This window comes from Macrobrachium nipponense, chromosome 1 (assembly GCF_015104395.2).
Source record: "Macrobrachium nipponense isolate FS-2020 chromosome 1, ASM1510439v2, whole genome shotgun sequence".
NCBI classification, from domain to species: domain Eukaryota; kingdom Metazoa; phylum Arthropoda; class Malacostraca; order Decapoda; family Palaemonidae; genus Macrobrachium; species Macrobrachium nipponense.
Window position 1 is genome coordinate 169754587 of NC_087200.1, and position 20482 is coordinate 169775068.

At 38.1% G+C, this 20482-nt stretch overlaps 1 protein-coding gene across 5 annotated transcripts in view; it reads right to left on the minus strand.

The window, feature by feature from the left end:
• Positions 1 to 20482, minus strand: part of LOC135219819 (uncharacterized protein DDB_G0271670-like) — a 217081-nt gene that overhangs the window by 19331 nt on the left and 177268 nt on the right. For all 5 annotated transcript variants that reach the window (XM_064256910.1, XM_064256907.1, XM_064256909.1 and 2 more), the window contains 3 exons: positions 5860 to 5996; positions 1566 to 1776; positions 805 to 852 (listed from right to left, as the gene is read on the minus strand). In XM_064256910.1, the coding sequence (XP_064112980.1) occupies positions 805 to 852; positions 1566 to 1776; positions 5860 to 5996 (396 nt within the window). The remainder of the gene's footprint in view (positions 1 to 804; positions 853 to 1565; positions 1777 to 5859; positions 5997 to 20482) is intronic.

Sequence of the window (20482 nt, forward strand, 5' to 3'; positions counted from 1 at the left end):
AGCAAAGTACTATATCTATTGCTCTACTACTGTCGTAAATACCAAGCATGTTATGAAAAAATTCCAAGAGGTTTGATAAGCAGGATCTGTTTTGTATGAAACTGTGTTGCTTGTTTGATTATAGTTCTGAAGATTGTTACATTGTTTCAAACACCCGTAGCTTACAAAAAAGTAGCAGGTGAAATTTCTTTGGCAAATATAAGCATTTAAATACATGCATAAAAAAAATTATATATTTTTGTTTTCAGTGTTTCTATCAATATTTTACTTGTGTGCAGTGGGTACACATTATCAAAATTTTATTATAGCTTTGAGATTTACATGACCAGGTTGCACCCCACCCCCTTAAATCCGCCACTGCAATGGTGTAAGGAATAAAGGACTTCTGGAACTGAGAGGTTCCACAGTGATGCATAATTACTGCATACTGGTGCTGCAAATCTGGTAGCTCTTTGCAGGAAAAGAGGATAATTGTGAATATGAAAAATTTGTTAAAATACAACTTATGAAAAAGTGTATAACAAAAGACCATCTACTGATGGTCCACAGAGAAAATAATAAATCCAAAGACTAAATCTATACAGCCTTTGGCAACTGCTTGCATCATTTTCTTTTACAATTCCTATCATCATGAGAATTTACCTACTCTTGGAGGTTTTATATTAACTAATTAACCAGAATCATCATCATAATCACCAATTTGAGTTACCAATCATTAAAAACTAAAATTTCTATATTTATTGAAGGTTTTTTAATCTTACACAAAGATTCTTCTTTTACACTCCTTCAATAAAGAAAACATACCTTTAGCCATAGGATCAAGTCTCTGCAGACCACTTATGTACACTGAACCTGAAAATAATCAACCACCATAATTGAAAGATCAAAACATCATTCAGTAAAAATTATTTAAAGTTTTCAACAGATGATCACATATTTCATATTATTCTAAAAAATATAAAATAAAATAATTTAGTCTTAAAGCACTGACTTTTATCCCAATTCTTATGAAAATCCACATCACACAACATGACCATGGCCTAGATTTCAATTCATGAGTGCCTTAACATGCAAATTGTTCTTTAGCTTTTATATATACAGGCAGTCCCCAGCTTACGACAGGTTCGGCTTATGATGTTCCGAGGTTACAACGCTTTTCAATTGTATTCATCAGAAATTATTTCCGGGTTTACGACACATTCCAGGGTTACAACATCAATCTGACTGAAGAAATATGACTCCAAAAATGCAAATTAATCAATATATGAGGGTTTTTTTTTAATGAAAAATGCAATAAAATGCAGTTTACAAAGTTCTTAATACACCCAAAGCATTAAAAGTAAGGTTTTCTTAGGATTTTTTACGATTTTCTGGCTTACAACGATTTTCGGCTTATGACTATGTCTCAAGAACGGAACCCCTGTCGTAAGCTGGGGACTGCCTGTATACGGTTATGTATTGGCAGATATCTTATAAATCACCTACTTGAATGATCTGCTATTAACATAAAACCTTGATACCTAAATCAAATACTACATTACAAATATGATGTGATAGCAACTTACCTGTCATAGATTTACTATCTTCATTTGGATCGACAGTATAATCTCCAATGCTTGTAACGGTGTCAAGAGCAGTTTTAAGACTTTGTGTGGTTGTATTAGTCGAGTTCTCATTAGTTTCTACAGCAAATGGAACAATAATACTACCTTGAAGTACATCTTTTATTACTACCTGTCTTACAACAGGTACTGAGCGTAGCAACTGTTCTCGTAACTAGAAAATGTTAAAAAAATGTCATTAAAATTCTTTAAATTGATTCTTTTTACTATTTACTAATCAATCAGTAACTTTCAAATCAATGTAATAAATGGTAAATACAGCAGTCCATTTTTCCAGTTTCACCCTATTATGTCCCTCTATGTGATCTGGAGTCCCAAGCACCACAATATATATTTAAAATATAAGTATATACTATACATGCTACCACTAAAACACTTTTTAAAATCCTTAAAAAGCCTTGCATAAGTACACTCATATCTGAATGAAATTTTTACTAAATTTTTAATGTGGCTTCAGTTTGGGGTGGCTGATATAATTACTTGGGTTTTTCTTATGTTGATGGAATCTCCAAGATGAGAGTAAGCATTTGCAAATGCATTCAGTATAATTTGCAGATCATTTTCAGTTTGAGCAGAGACAGCGTTGTCGTCTGCATACTGAAGCTCAACAACAGCAGTAACATTGACTTTAGTTCTTGCCTTAAGCCGGTTGAGATTGAATATTCCTCCGTCTGTTCTGTAATTGATGGAGATACCTGGAGGCAATTCATCTTGAATGAGGTGCAAAACTACAGTTATAAATATGGAAAACAAGGTAGGAGCAGCAACACAACCCTGTTTTACGCCTGACTTAACTTTGAAAGGTTCAGTAAGGCTACCATTAGCCATTACAGTCACCGACACATTATCATGTAATAGCCTTAGGATCTTTATGAATTATGGTGGGCATACATATCTAGATAGTATCTCCCAGAGCAGCTCACGCTTGACACTGTCAAAAGCTTTAGTCAGGTCAATGAATCCCATGTAAAAGGGTTTTTGTTGTTCTCGACATTTTTCTTGCAACTACCTCGCCGAGAAAACCATGTCAGTTGTACCACGAGCAAGTCTGAAACCACACTGAGACTCGGGTAGGGTCTTCTCAGCTAGAGGTGTTAGTCTTGTTGTAAGAATTCTTGCTAAGACCTTTCCAGCTACTGACAGGAGGGTAATTCCTCTGTAATTTCCACAAACTGATCAGTCCCCTTTTTTCTTATACATTGTGTTGATAATTCCATCTATGAGGTCATTTGGAATTTCCCCAAGCATCCAGATTTTTTCAATTATCTGGTGAAGTTGACGATGTAAGGTTGGTCCTCCATATTTATATATTTCGGCAGGAATGTTGTCAAGTCCCGCAGCTTTGTTGTTCTTCATAGAGAAAATAGCCAACTCCACTTCCTCTCCAGTTGGTACCACTGCAAGTGTCATATCCAGTGGGAGACAAGGGAGTTGTTGTAGTACATCCTTTTCTATCACAGGGTCTCTATTAAGTAGTTCTTCAAAATGTTCTTTCCAACGGGACAGGATTTCATTATTGTCTTTAAGGAGCCAAGTGCCGTCTTGACTATCTTGACTACGTAAGGGTGCTAGCCCTTGGGAACTTGGCCCAAATATAGTTTTCATTCCACTGAAAAGGCTTCTCATGTCATTTCTGTCAAAGAAGGATTGGAGCTCATTGGCTATGTCTGTCAACCACTTATTTTTCATTTCCCTTGTGGCATTTTGTATCTGAGCTTTTGCTGTGCAGTGTATTTTTTTCTTTGTTTCAGACTTTGCGTCATTCAGATGTTCAAACAGATATTTTCTGGCCTTTTGAATAAGATCTTGAATAGCTGCATAATTCTGATCAAACCAATCTTGATGTTTGTATTTCTTCAGACCAACTGATTCTTTACATGCGCTGATGACGGAATCCTTAAATTTACTCCAGTGATCAACAATATTGGGTGTATATTCCTGTTCTAGTTTATTAGCAAGACACCGCTGAAGTTCAAGCTTATTTGAGTTGTTCTTAAGTGAATCAATGTTAAACTTCAGTCGCTTTAGTGCATGTGCGTTTCTCTTTTTAGTAAATATCTTCATCCTAATACAAGAGTATACCAGGTGGTGGTCAGTCCAGCAGTCTTCGGATCCTGTCAGATGCCAATGTTTAGATCTTGGATGTTGCCAGGTGGTTTTAAGTTTATTTTTCTGCCTAAAAAGAGTATTAGTTACAACCAGATCATGTTCTACACACTTCGAGAGTAGGAGTGTTCCATTTGCATTAATTTTGCCAACACCCTCTTTTCCAATGGTACCTCTCCAGATGTCACTGTCTCGTCCTATTCTGGCATTAAAGTCACCTAAAAGGATTACTTTGTCTTCATTTGGGATAGCTGTGAGAGCTGTGTCTAAAGCGGCATAAAATAATTCTTTTGTTTGATCTTCTGCAAGAAGGGTTGGAGCGTAAGCACTGATCACTGTGGCATGTTTATTTCCCTCAAGATTTAGTCTGAGTGTCATTAGGCGTTCATTTATGCCACTTGGGTACTCTGTTAAACTGAAAAGCGTGCAATTTTTTACAGCAAAACCTACACCATGCTGTCTTGATGTTCCAGGTTCCTGTCCCTTCCAGAAGAATGTGTAGCCACCACCTTCTTCACACAGTTGTCCCTCACCGGCGATACGAGTCTCAGAAAGTGCCACTATATCTAAATTAAGTCTATGGAGCTCCCTAGTAACAAAGGCAATTCTGCATTCGGGTCTGTTTTCATTTTCATCTAGTAGTGTTCGTACATTCCATGTTCCAAATTTAAGTTGTATAGTTCTTCGACCGCAAAGTGGTGTGGCCCCCTGGATGCGGTTTTCCAGGCAGGCAGGTTTGAAGCAGACTATTCTTTAGGGCACCTTTTCTAGCCCCTTCCCCATTCAGGGTGAGCAGAGTGGATCCTAAAAAGAGTGCTCAGACATGGATGCCACTGCTGAACAACTCTCCTGCTTCATCCAAAAGTTGAGCGACTGAACTAAGCATCCACCACTGACGTACCAGTTGAGACTAGGAGCTTCCAGATAACACAATCCTGCCCCCACCATCTCTTCTGGTCTCCGGCAGACTTGAAATGCCCCACTATACTCTGTTTTTTTCCATCTGTCCATTCGCCTGTGGTGGTCGCGCATGGTAACACTGCGTCCCGGGCTTTAAATAGTTACGCTATGTGTAAGTTTTAGGTAAAAAAAGGATATCTTGGTGTACATTTCCACCTGAAAAGTGTTTTAATAATTTACTGTATGCAAATTACACTGTTAATATTTGAAATTGTATATTATTTAAAGCCCGGAACGCAGTGTTACCATGCGCAAACACCACATGCGGATGGACAGATGGAAAAAAACAGTATAGTCGTACTTCCCAGAGGTGCCTGTGCGTGAGATTGTTTAATGTGGATACACTGCAATGGTTGTTGTCCAGTGGCACAAGTGATTGCATCCATGTCATTTAGAAGTGAATGTGCATTCAATACCACGTCCAAAGGACGGGTACAGCTGCTAGTACATATATAAAAAAATAAAATGCATCAGCATAAATATAAACAAAATGCAAACAAATGATCAAACAAACTTTAAAATTCCTTCAGAATATCTTAAAAATAATAAAAATGAGAAGAAATTGAAATTTTATCGACAGATATTCAGGTCAGTGTTCCTGCTAATAACCCTACAATTATATGACCCATCAAAATTAGCCCTTATCATATGAGTTATCACATTCCTGCCAGTCTGGATATCTTAGAAAAGGAGCCCAAAGCATAGGATCTAATCCTTCATTTTTATCTGATAGCTCCCCCAAAAATGTTTTGTGTCAAAAAGAAGAATATAAAAAAAAATACCGCAGGTTATGAAAAGCAGCTTATTAAATACATCCCCTTTGGATAAAGTGAACAACTTTCTAACTTCGGTGAATTAAATGAAAAAAGAATAATTTAAGAGGCAATAAAATATCATATTTGTATATCTAGTAACATTTAGTATGAAAGAAACAAAATAAAGAGTAGCTTATCAGAATATAAAAAAAATTACTGCAGGTTATGAAAAGCAGCTTATTAAATACATCCCCTTTGGATAAAGTGAACAACTTTCTAACTTCGGTGAATTAAATGAAAAATCTAACTTCGGTGAATTAAATGAAAAAAGAATAATTTAAGAGGCAATACAATATCATATTTGTATATCTAGTAACATTTAGTATGAAAGATAACAAAATAAAAGAGTAGCTTACCAGAGTTTCAAACACATTCTTGAAGTTTTTAAAGTCCTCTGAATCTGGTTCTCTCAAAGAGGGTTTATAAAATTCTAAAGGAAGCCTTACTTTCCCATCATGCCATCTGTTCTTCACTGTTAAAGGCACAAAGTCAACTGTTGGAAAAATAAAAATAACTTCACTATACTGATATGTAAATTCTTTGCCTTCAAAACTCTCAATTTTTCATTAGTCATTCAGTTTATCAGGTGTCTTCTGACCTTTCAAAACAATTATTTTACAAATGCTTCATTACAGAGATTACGGATGTTTGTTTGTATGGTGTTTTTACGTTGCATGGAACCAATTGTTATTCAGCAACGGGACCATCGGCTTAACATGACTTCCGAACCACGTCGAGAGTGAACTTCTATCACCAGAAACAGACATCTCTCACACCTTATGAACTATAAAAACCTCTAAAAAATAATTGAGGGAAATGACCTCAATTTTTTCATCGATATACCGGTACTTGACAAATAACACATGCATTTTATAATTTTATTAAATATCCTTATGTATAACATGTTTTAACTTTTTTAATTTTAGTAATAAAGCTGAAAGTACATCCTCACCCAAATACTTCAGCACCATCAAAGTACTGAGCCCTATGTGAGTAATTTTGGCCCAATATATCAGTCTGCTTGGAGAGAAAAATCTAGTTTATTAAATCAGCATTTCAATTGCGATTGGAACTCCTAATGCCTAATCGTCTATATCTACTAAAAGTGTCATTACAAAGATTTCCAGTTTTTGGACTCTCCTCATTTCAAGCAGATTAAATGCTAATTTGTAAGCAGAAGCACATACAAGAGGGGGTACCAAAAAATAACCGGAATTGTGTCATAAAATTTCATTCGGTTATTGTTACATGTTTATAGTCTTATCGCCTTCAAAGTATTCTCCATTTGAAGCAATGCACAGGTCCAGACGTGTTTTCCACTTTTCAAAGCAGTCCTGGAACTCTTGCGAAGTTATGCTTTTCAATGACTCCATTGATTTCTTCTTAACCTCTTCAACATCTGCAAAACATTTTCCTCTGAGGACTTTCTTCTTTCGGGGGAGCAAAAAAAAGTTGCAGGGAGCGAGATTGGGTGAATAGGGAGGGTGGGTAAGTGGGGTCATGCCATTCTTGGTCAGAAACTGTCTCACACTCAAGGCGGTGTGCACTGGTGCATTGTTGTGATGAAACCACCACTCTCCACTTTGCCACAGGTCGGGGAGTTTTCGTCTCACAGTCTTGGAAACACTTCAAGACTGCCAAGTAAAAAGTATTAGTTAACAATTTGACCAGAAGGAACAAATTCTATGTGGACAATTCCTTTCACACTGAAAAAAACAATCAGTATCATCTTGACATTGGAGTTCACTTGTCACGAATTTCCTTGATGTTTTCATCCGTTTGGGATGTTGAAGGTTGCCCTGAATGAGGCTGGTCTTCTATCCACAATTGACCATTCCTAAAGCGTGCAAACCACTTGTAAACTTGTGTTTTATTCATGGCAACATCCATGTAAGCTGTTTGAAGCATGACAACTATTATTTTTTGGCTGCCGTTTTCCCCACCAAAAAACAGAATTTCACAGCAGCACGCTGCTCCTTCCATTTAACCATCGTAAAAATAGACGAAAAAGCGTGAAGCACTTCAAAACAAATGCAATTACCAGAGCTATTCGTCTACCCATGATGCCATCAGTTAGCACACTGATGCCTAAGGTTTGCCTCAAGTGGCATCTAGTGGCAGAAGCCTGAACTACTACAGGCTTGTCACACAGAAAACTATTCCGGTTATTTTTAGGTCCCCCCCTCGTACTCATATCAGCATTCAATAAAATAAAAATGCCCGTAAAGCAGGAAGACATTCATCTCCTAGGAAAACAAGAAATAAACATTTTTATAGGTGTTTATTTAATGCAGGGAGACTAATCTTCTAAGAAAACATGAAATCAAAATTTTTAAAATGTTTATTCAAAAACATTAAAAGCTACTGTAATGGGATAATAGATCTGATACAACAAAATAGGTCAACTGTAGAATTACATTTTAGTTATAAAGAGATAGTGTTTTTGGAATTAGACACACCCATAACTTACAGACACTTAATGGGAACCGCCCCTGAGAACAACTTAACTGTATGCCATACCGTACCTGTACTAATGTTTAACAAATACTCTTTGCAAAAATCCACATTTAGGCCTTTACTACTCATTGGGGGTAAAGGGACACCAGGAAGATGGTGCATTGAACCTAAATTTAGATGGTGAAGAATGAATTCAGTTGCATGGTATAGGTTTACAGAACAAAATTGATTACTGAGAGTTTTCTGGCATCATAACTACAGCTGTCACAGATGCCACTAATGACAGGTAGTCCTCAACAAGCACTTTCAATATAAGTGGGATATTTCATGTATTTTGTTACCCCTTTTCAAGGAAAGACTAAAGATTTTTGCTGGTTATAAACTTAATTTTATGTACAAAGACCAAACTGTCTCAACAGAAAGCTTTACTATAGCAGAGTGCTAGATAAAGTAGGCTAACTACAATGCTGCATGTCTCAGTACCTTAGTTGAACCTGCAAAACAAACTGAACTTACAAATGAGTTCCCAAACAATATCCATTTGCATGCAGAAGACTACCTATATTTAATATTAATGTACTTGTGACTAAAGCCCAATGGGATAATAGATCTGATACAACAAAATAGGTCAACTGTAGAATTACATTTTAGTTATAAAGAGATAGTATTTTTGGAATGAGACACACCCATAACTAACAGACACTTACTGGGAACATGATATGAACCGCCCCTGAGAACAACTTAACTGTATGCCATATCATACCTGTACTAATGTTTAACAAATACTTTTTGCAAAAATTCAAATTTAAGCCTTTACTACTCATTGGGGGTAAAGGGACACCAGGAAGATGTTGCCTTGAACCTAAATTTAGATGGTGAAGAATGAATTCAGTTGCATGGTATAGGTTTACTGAACAAAATTGATAACTGAGAGTTTTCTGTCATCATAACTACAGCTGTCTTACTTAAAATCCTAGTAACTTAAAAGTAAAAAAAAAAAATCCATTCTTAAAACTTGGTCCTCATCTCTTCCTGTGAAAGATGCACAGAACTCTTGACTAGAGCTATGAGATCCATGGAAATATCACAATAACCTTGAAAAGATAAAAAAAAGTAGTAATTTGCAGAGTGGTGTGCCATACTAGGCTCTTGTTTTTTCATTGATTATATGGCCTTCAACTTTTTGTGGAGACTGCCTGAAGCTTCTGACAGTGAGTAATTTTCTAGTTACAGGGGTAGTACAGTTATTGGTAAGTAGTGTAGTATTTTTATACTACACTACTTACCAATAACTGTACTACCCCTGTAACTAGAAAATTACTCACTGTCAGAAGCTTCAGGCAGTCTCCACAAAAAGTTGAAGGCCATATAATCAATGAAAAAACAAGAGCCTAGTATGGCACGCCACTCTGCAAATTACTACTTTTTTTATCCTTTCAAGGTTATTGTGATATTTCCATGGATCTCATAGCTCTAGTCAAGAGTTCTGTGCATCTTTCACAGGAAGAGATGAGATATTTTTACTGGTAGCACTGACTGCTTCATTAGCTAAGGGGTGCATTTTTACTTCCACACCAGCTAACTGACTGATGTACATTTTACACTGCACATAATCATAAACTGTTCATTTAACTAGTTTACAATCTTTATTTTCTTATTTATAACAAGAAATACTGCATCAATAAATTTTGTTACTCTAGGCCATATATAACCAAAGGCAGTTATCATGAGTTGTATTGGGTTAGAGCAGTCTCTATCACATCTGCCCCCTTGTGTAGAGAGGTGCCCAAAGTCGAATTGGTTGTTTATTTGAGGTAAAGGATTGAAGGAAGGGATCTGCCCACATACCACATCCTCCTTCAATAGATAAACTAAATGTAAATATTCAGAAAAATGTCCTAAGGAAAAAGCGTCATAGGACTTGTGAGTGACATCCCTCATAAGGAATGAGATAAAAGTGGTCTGTCCATGCTAGATGGTCACCTTCATTACCTGGAAAACCGAGTTCTAAGGGAATAAGACATTGTGAGCTCTTCAACAAGATAAATTTGAAGATGTCCTATACAGCCTCTGAATGATCTCATGAACCCTGAAGGAGGTGTGCTCCTAAGACACATCACTTTCTCATGTCTGCCACTACTAATGAAAAGTCTCAGTGCAAGTAATTTTCCAGTAGTAGTACTGTATTTAACAGCTCGAACTGGGCACTGAAGCATCTTATCTGGGTTGCCACCAACAAAATCCAAGAAGGAAGGAAACAAGAAAGTCTTGAAACTATGATCAGAAATGGACAGGTTCGGAATTTTGACTACAAAATCAGGGGCAAAGAAAACAAGAGCTTTGATCAACCCTTTGAGTGTCACACAAGATAAGAAATACTTTGCTACTCTTCAATTCTTTTTGCCCTGTTCAAAGCCAAGAGAAACACACTCTTCAAAATTAAATCTGTCTGAAGCTGAAGACTGTGGCTCATAAGGAGCTTTATTCAGACTTGTAGTGCCAGAGACATGTCCAACTTGGAAAGGCAAAATTCTGTGGGAGGGCAAGATCTCAAAGTTTCTCATCAGCATGGTCAATTCCACTGAAGTGGAGAAATTGAGTCCCTTTAGTTTAAAACACCTTTGCCAAGGCTGAACAATAGCCTTTCAATGTGGAGACTGAAATGGCCATGTCTTGGAGAAGAAAGATGAAGTCTGCTATCAAGCTGAGAGGGTCCAATCTGAGAGGTCTCTTTTACAACACCAATCACAGAAAAATGGATAAGGATGTATGGTTTAAATCTACGAGAGAACCATTCAGCTTTGTTAATACTTGGTAATCAACAATGATTGAAAGTCAAAATAGAAGTTCCCAGAGGGACATGCTAAAGTCTACCTCTTTCCTTCATTATTACAACTTTGACTGCACCTTGACTTTCCATCTCTGACTGTATTTTTACTGAATTACTAATAAATCCACTGCTTATACTGCATATATACAAAATTTTTTCAGGTGATGAGGTATCAGTTAGCAAGCCCCCATTTCCTAGAAAGGTTCTAGAGTAGATGCATCCTGTTGCTAAGAATGGCAAAGGAACTTAGCTCCCCTTGCTTTGCATTTGTAATGCAATACTTCTCCCAAGTAGAAAGCATACATTTTTCTTGGTTGATATTGTAGTTAATGGCTAAGACCCAAGAATAATTATAAATATCTACATAAGTTGCATCATGTTACACATGCATACTGTTACAATCATAGTATCGTGTAGTGCAAGAAAATAGCAACATTCTTTAACCCTTAAACGCCGATTGGACGTATCATACATTGACTAAAATTGTCTGTCATGTGCTTAACCCTTAAACGCCGAAGCGGTAAAAAAAAAATGTCTCCCGTGTGCCGGAGACGTTCCAGAGTGAGCGCGGAAGCGGAAAAAAATCACAGCGCGCTTAGTTTTTAAGATTAAGAGTTCATTTTTGGCTCCTTTTTTTGTCATTGCCTGAAGTTTAGTATGCAACCATCAGAAATGAAAAAAATTATCATTATCATATATAAATAATGCGATATATGATAGCGCAAAAACGAAATTTCATATATAATTGTATTTAAATCGCGCTGTGCGCAAAACGGTTAAAGGTAACAAGTTACTTTTTTTTTTCGTTGTAATGTACACTAAATTGCAATTATTTTGGTATATAACACATTGTAAAACGATAAAAGCAACACAGAGAAAATATTATCACAAAATAATGCATGAATTCGTAACGTGCGGGCGTAAACAAATATTTTTTTCAAAAATTCACCATAAATCTAAATATTAGCTTACAAATGCAGTTTTCGACCATATCTGACGAGTTAAATGTTGACCGAATGTCGAATTTTTTTTATATATATTTGTTTATATGCAATTATTTCGGAAATAGGAAAAGCTACAACTTTCAAATATGTTTCGTTTTATTCTACATGAAATTGCGGACATTTTCATATATAAAACTCTATAAAATGCCTAATATGAAACGGAGCAAATATTCCGAGAATGGGACTTACGCATTTCGGAGATTTGTGGCGGAGAATCCGTGCGCGGAGGGAAGGAAAGTTTTTTTTAAAATTCACCATAAATTTAAATATTGTGCTAGACACTTCGAATTTGTTTCACGATGAAGATAAATGACTGAATGTTACTAGACTATAAGAGTTTTATCTTACAATTGCGTTTTTCGACCATTTCGGTAGAGTCAAATTTGACCGAACGTGGTTTTTTTTCTATTTATTGTGATTTATATGGAAATATTTCAACATTGAGAAAAGCTACAACCTTCAACTATTTTTTGTTGTATTATACATGAAATTGCGCATATTTTCATATATAAAACTTTATGTAACGGCTAATTTAAAATGGTGCAAACATTACCACAATCGCACGTATGATTTTTTCGGAAGAGTTACAGAGCGGACGTAAAGAAAATGTTTTTTTCATAAATTCACCATAAATCGAAATATTGTGCTAGAGACTTCCAATTTGTTGCAAAATGAAGGTAAATGCTTGAATATTACTAGAATATAAGCGTTTTAGCTTACAATTGCGTTTTTCGACCATTTCGGTAGTCAAAGTTGACCGAAGGTTGAAAATTTGTCACTTATCATTTTTTATATGAAAATATTTCAAAATTGATAAAAGCTACAACCATGGGTTGTTTTTAGTTGTATTGGGCATGAAATTGCGCACATTTTCATATATAAAACTTTATGTAACGGCTAATTTAAAATGGTGCAAACATTACCACAATCGCATGTATGATTTTTTTCGGAAGAGTTACCGCGCGGACGTAAGGAAAACGTTTTTTCATAAATTCACCATAAATCGAAATATTGTGCTAGAGACTTCCAATTAGTTGCAAAATTAAGTTAAATGATTGAATATTACTAAAATATAAGAGTTTTAGCTTACAATTGCGTTTTTCGACCATTTCGGTAGAGTCAAAGTTGACTGAAGGTTGAAATTTTGGCACTTATCATTATTTATATGAAAATATCTCAAAACTGATAAAAGCTACAATCATGAGTATTTTTTTGTTGTATTCTACATAAAAATGCGCACATTTTCATATATAATACTTCATGTAACGGCTAATTTAAAATGGTAAAAAAATTATGTCAAAGTGACGAAATAATTTCCGAGATGTGTCACAGATACTTTTTAGTGCGGCAAGAAAGAAATTCGCGCTTGCGCGCTTGCGTAACGATTGTAAACAAAACAACACCTTGATCCGTGAACTCCCAGCATCCCCCAAGGCGCGTGATTCAAGAGTTTTCGGCTGGTAGGCCTAAAAGTATTTTTCCGCGAATTTTTAAAAAAACTTTTGTATGTCGACGTAAAATACGTCTAGTCGGCACCCGAGAGACAAATGTCGACGTAAAATACGTCCAGTCGGCGTTTAAGGGTTAATTGATGTACGATACGTAGACTAAAAAAATTTTTTTTTAAATATTCGCGGAAAAATAGTTATACACCTACTTGGCGAAAAATTTTGAATCAAGCGCCTTGAGGGATGCTGGGAGTTCACGGATCAAGCTGTTGTTTTGTTTACAAGGGTTACCCAGCTGCGCATGCGCGAATTGCGTTCTTCTCGCACCAGCAAGCATCAGCAACGCATCGTCCGAGAGTGATCTCTTGCCGCATTCGTATTTTGCCGAACTTTTGCGAGTGTTTAAGTATTTGTGGCGATACAAGACGTACGTAGAGATGTCCCAACGTCGTCTAGAGCGCGAAAGGTGGGTTTTGCCTGTCGGTAGGGATCGTGTGAGGCGTGTTTTGGACTTGGATGCTGGAGAAGGACCAAGCACCTAAGATGACGCAGCTTCCCAACACCGTGTTGTGCCGCCTAGTGTGGCCGAAAGTGTCCAAGGACCACATCATGTGCCTTTTACGACCCCTAGGAAGCATCGGGGTGTCCCGAGGGGCATTTCTAGACATTTGGGAGGCCTCCAACAAAAGGACATTGATGAGTACTTGTTGGAGCTTGATCGAGAGCAGGTCGCAAGTCCTCATTTTGATGGCGGTTGGTCATCTAGTGACGAGGACATTGCTCCCAATGTAAGTGATGATGAATATTTGCCCCCAATGTCGGTACGGGAGTCACAGGCTGAAAGTGAGCTTGAATTTAGTGGTTTTAGTGCATATGAGGGGGAGTCTGAGGAGCAGGAGGAGGAGTTGTCGAGTTTTGTTGTTGGGGACGAAACAGAGAGCGAGGGCGAAAGCAAGGGAGATGGGCCAGTGGTGGTCGGATGACCCCACCGCACCTAACATGCACCCATTCACGGCAGCACCTGGACTCACCGTACCTGTTCCTCTCACTGCTCTGGGGTTCATTCAGCTGTTCCTGACGCGGGAATTGCTGGAATACCTGGTAGCAGAGATGACGGACTACGCTCTGTATTGCCGTGACAAAATGCGGACAACGTTGTCGTATCGCTGGCGGAGCTACAACCTCACGGACATGGCACATTTTTTGGGGCTCCACATTTTTTTTTTTGGAATGATGCCTGCTGCCAACGTCAGGCAATATTGGAGGTTTTTTTTTTCTAAGTACGCCCAATGTGCCCGGCATTAAAGCCCATGATAGTTTCCTGGCGTTGGACAGGTATTTCAACGCCTTCAACCACCGAAGGGCCATACCCCGGAATAACCCCGACTGCCTCATCTTAGTTCGCCCAGTGCTGGATTACATTCGTGAATGGTGCCATTTTCTCGTGGTTCCTGGCAAGAACCTTTCTTTGGATGAGGGGATGATGCCTTACAAAGGACGTCTTATTATAAAAGTGTACAACCGCAAGAAGCCAAAGAAATATGGTGTAAAGCTATTTTATATTACGGAGTCCAACACTGGATACGTCATGGACTTCTCGGTGTATTCCGGGGTCTCCTCCACGCTGCGTGAGACTGTCTTCGGTCTTGTGGATCGCTTCCGTAACAAGGGATACCACCTGTTTATGGATAATTATTATAATCCCAATGAGTGGCCTTCCATCACTGCCCCCCGCAACCCGCCCGTGCTCCAGATCTGCCCCTAGAGGAAAGGGCAGATGTTAGGAGGGCCAACCTCGGTCGTCCTGCTCCTGCTGCTGCCGCCACTGCCGCTCACGCTCAGATTCCAACTTCCCGTCGGATAGTGGACCCTGTGTGTTGGCTGCAGCCAGGGGATCACACACTGGACCTCCTACAAGAGCACAGGCAGAAACGGTGCCGGGTGTGCCATATGAATGGCAGCAGGAGAGACACCCGGTACGTCTGTCGCACCTGCAATATAGGTTCGGGGAATGTGACCGCAAGCACCACACTGCGGTCATACATTGAAGTGCATCTGCCCAAGGGACAATGGAGGGCGCATCGGACCACCGAAGGGCAGCGGCCCATCAGCAGTAACGGCGCGCGTCTCCCTCCTCCACCTGTACCTCGTCATGTCGAGAGGAAAAAAATGCAAGACTCTTCAATGGAGGAGGGAGAATCAGGATTACGAGTGAGTATTCTCCATTGATTTTATATTTAGTTTGATATTTAATACAAGTTTTTATATATCTGTATTTATTGGTGTTTGTATATTATTTCATTTTATGCCAAAACAGTTTTCACCTGCATTCCTTTTAGTTATGTATTCGTACCAGAATAAAAAAAATGTAATATAATATATATATATATATATATATATATATATATATATATATATATATATATATATATATATATATGATTTAATAAAATACATTTTAGAATTACATAATCTGTAAATAAAAACCCATGACCTGAGGTCATTGGCGAATTAGGAGGGTCCTACGTGACCAAGGCAGATCTAGATTACGCTATGCGATGTCTGCAGTAGCCTGGTTTAGGTTTGTTTTGATATGTCATCATGTTGTATATTGTCAACCTTTCACAAACACCTTCCATAGGAAGCGGTTGACCTGTTAACCTACGCCGGAAACTTGTAACTTCCGAGCCGGCGGACTACATATGTTTTTATGTGAATCGCTGAGATAGCTAATGTTTCGCTATAGACGTGATGCTCTAATGTAGCAGTTCATTTCTATCGATCAAACGAAACGGTCTCACGACCGAACTGTCTCTCTTGTTATGGAGTTACAGAATAAAGTTGTTGTACTATTTTCAACTTATCCGTTTGAATCATCTCCTTTAATTTAAGAAGAACCACTCTACTAAGATATCACATAGGAGAAAGAAGGAACCAGAAATACTTACGAATGACAGTCGTAAGGAAAAACAAACAGTCTTTCGCAAAAGCGAAACGACTAAAATTGGTGGCAGCTATTGACGAAGAATAAGATTAACAAGACCCATATCAGCCGACCGAAGAACTGCAATCACCAACTTCCACCTATAAATCAATACTAAACAGAGGAAACAGGATCTTCAATCAACGCAACATTTTATGAAGACGAAGATATGTCCTTCATCGAGAAGAATACAAGCATCAACATCGACGATTGAGTGACTGTTGTCACATATCTCCGAGAATCAACACCGGACAAGAGCAGCATTGAACATCAACAGAAAGAAGAAAACACATAAAGAAAACAACGCGCGATCACTAGCAAGGACGCAAAGAGTAGGCCAAGAGGAAGCAACGCGAGGAAGGAGGCTGTGACGTCATCACGACTTCCGACGCGAGGACGGCAGGAAACTATGACGTCATCCCATGTCAACAATCCTTCAACATATAACCCAGAGCTAAGTACAATTTTATCTATTCAGGTTTTTTCTCAGTGAAGTGTTGTTCATCAGGAGTCGATCGTCCAGTATTCTGGGGGTGAGTTGTTCACCATCTTAATCTTCATTCATTACAGAATCAATCTTCAACTACGAGTTCTCGCCCGCAGACTATTTTTTTTTTCTCGTTGTTGCTAATCGTTTTCTTGCAGGTATTCTCCGTATCATATCTTTATCAAATTATCTGTCCTTATATGATCTTTTTTGGGGGTTTTTCCTATTATTTGCAACACATTTTTATTTTATATTGAATATGCGTTTGCGCAGTGGACGTTCGTATCTGTACAGTGCTAGTGAAACAGTTAGGAATCGTATCAGTCGGAAAAAACACACATACAAGAGGAACACCTATAAAACCAAAAATCCAGAAGTAAAACTAACTTGGTTCAGGACACTAATTTTTCCTGTTCAAGGTCCTGGAGGTAAATATCGTTATGGGTTCTTCGAGTTCTACGCGTAAACAAGCTTCTATGGCTCAGCCTAGTGTTGTAGGACGGGAGGCAGTAATTGCCGACCGGTTAAATGAACATCAGGAAAACTTACGTAACTCCACGTGGGTTACAAGATCCAATATTGCAGTGAATGTTTTCATACACTTGATATATTTAATCTGTATGGCAGTCATGTTGCCTGTAGCTTTGGTGCGGTATTGTGTTAAAAAGCTAACGCCTGACAGTACGAAACTAGGTGTGTATAAACAGATAAAAGCACACATGTCTAAATGTACTGACCTTGATCCCTTGTTTACTCAAGCTTTTGCAAAAAATGAGGATAAGCCACAACAAGTAGACGAAGTTAATCATAATCAAGCAGCAGGGATGACTTGTTACAATTGCAATAGGCCAGGTCACGTAACGTCAGACTGTCGGATGCGTTTTTGTTCAATTCATAACAGTACCACACATTCATATGGTCATTGCTACTCGCGGAATCAACGGCAGAATCCTAATAACACGCAAACAGTTGCCTATGTAAACAAAAAGGAAGGTCCTCAGTACTATAAAAAGAAACAAGCAAACGGAAATGCTGCTCAACAGCAAAAACAAACAAATCGTGCTTCAGGTACCTCTGTTCCTGGGCCATCTAGCCAGAACTTGCAAGGTCAAGCAAATTTTCAAGGAGTGCTAAACAAAGCAAATACCACGTAGTTCGCTCCAAGGGGGGAGAGGACGATGTTGGGTCATCAATATCAACATCTTTTGTATCAAATAATCAGTTTAATCATTTATCAGATCATTGTGAGGCAATCGATTTTCCTATGAAACACACGGCCGAATCCAAAAAATCTGTGCAGGTTCCCGTAGATTTGCAACAAATTCATGCAATTATTAGTCAAGCCGAGTTACGACCAACCTTACATGCAGTAAATTTGGACCATAAGTCATTTACTTTGTTCTTTGATTCTGGTAGTCCAGTAATATCATGGATTTTAAGGACTCCATCATTTACTCTTTTCAAACTTCCTATAGAGAAGTCCGCAATAAGACTCTCGGGCATAGGAAATAATGAATTAAATGTGGTAGGAGTAACTCATGTTCAGTACAAGGTCGATAAGCGCACGTTTTCCGATACCTTTATCGTTGTACAAAACATTAATATGTATCCCGCAGTAATTATCAGATACCCGTCTATGGGCACTCAAAATATTACCTTAGCACCTGCAAAACACGGCGTGTATATCAAAGGAAAATTCTATAAGTCTTCTAATACCCTAAAATCAGTTTTAGATAATGAGACAGACAGAGTAGTCACTTATATCGAAGAACCAATCACTTGTCTCATGAACCAAGAAATAATACATGCGACCCAACAGAATTCTCGCTCGCCCGTAATATCAGCTTGCACGCAAACTCTCGAGCCGAACGTAACTTCGAACATATTAGTGTGTGTAAAGAAAACCTTGCCAGGATCTGAAATGTTAATCCTTTCCGACACTCTGAAAACACACGGATTATCCGTCACACAAGCCATTTATACAGTCGGCTCACAACAACAATGTAACATGGAAGTCTGTAATCATTTGAATACCACTTTAGTAATCCACAAAAATCAACATATCTTGGATGCGGAAGTTTATAAACATCGCATTCTTACCGTAGCTGAGATAAATCACGCTCAATCAGTTGCGGATGAATCCCTTTTGCAATCTATAAAGAACAACAAAAATCAATAAGGACATTCAAGAAGAAGAAATTCAGCAGAAATTTTTGAATCTTTTAACTGAATATCATGATGTTTTTTCCACTACGGATGGAACCTTAGGAAAAACGGATGTCATCGAGCATCAAATAAGGAGAAAGGACAAACAGAAACGTAATCAATGTACCTTCGTACCGACTTCCTATGAAATTTCAGAATGAGATAACTGAGGAAGTAGGTAAAATGCTAAAAGAAGGAGTCATTAGGAAATCAAACAGCCCTTATAATTTTCTGTTAATAGTAGTTACCGAAAAAAGACGAACTTGGCGGATATGCTCGATTTTCGTCGCTTAAATGAGGAAACAATCCCTGACCGATTCCAGTACCATGTACTGACGATATTCTATCTCTACTAGGTCAGAAACAAATATTCACCAGCTTGGACCTACTAAAAGGCTTTCATCAGATTCCGTTGGAAGAAGAGAGTATCCCATACACTGCCTTCAGCACAGCCAGGGGACATTATGAATTTTTGCGTATGCCTTTTGGTTTACGTTGTGCTCCTATAACTTTTACTAGAATGATAAACATTGTGTTTGGAGACTTGTTAGATATCCTACATGCCTACATGGACGACCTAGTAATCTTTTCTAATACCTTAGAAGAACATCTACGTAAATTAGAGTTAGTGCTACAAAGACTAAGGCAGCATAACCTAAGGGTAAAGATAAGTAAGTGTGAATTTTTTAAAACAGAACTAGTCTATTTAGGTTTCACGGTGTCTAGTGAAGGTCTTGAAGTAGTCCATGATAAGGTATCGGCTATCCGTAACTTTCCGATACCTACTAACGTCAAGGGAATACAGCAATTTTTAGGCTGTAGCGGATATTATCGGAGGTTCATTAGGAACTACTCCATCATAGCCGCTCCTCTAACCGATCTTATAAAAAAGGGCGTAGATTTCATATGGTCTGAAAATCATCAACAGGCGTTCGATAAATTGAAAGATGAACTGTGTAGTTCTCCTATCTTGAAATTTCCTGACTTCGGTAAGGAATTCTTTATAGCAACAGACGCCTCAGACCTAGGAGTAGGTGGGGTATTGCTTCAACAATATGATAAACAGTTTTTCCCTATAGCTTTTTATTCATGTAAACTGAGACCTTCCGAAAGTAAATATGCAGTAATAGACAAGGAAGGGCTCGCTATTGTTAATTCACTCGTGCATTTTAAATTTATAATATACGGTTATCCCGTCAAGGTTCTCACTGATCATAAGCCCCTAACCGACTTCTTTAAAGGCTTTAGTCACAGCCCTAAGCGAACTCGGTGGCACATGATCATCTGGGACTTTGGCACGAGGATCGGGTATTTACCTGGGAAAGCAAATATCATTGCTGACGCATTATCACGCAACCCCTCTTCATCTTGTACCGAGCCATTAGCTGAATTAATAGATATCTCAACCTCCACGCCCATTGTTAAAACTATATCTGAACAGGAAGATCTGGGCTGGAGTGCTGAACTATTACAGACGGAACAAAGAAAAGATCCGCAAATAGAAAAAATCATACTTGCGTTAAACAGAAATCCGAAGGAAAAGGAATATATAAAGTATAAGCAGC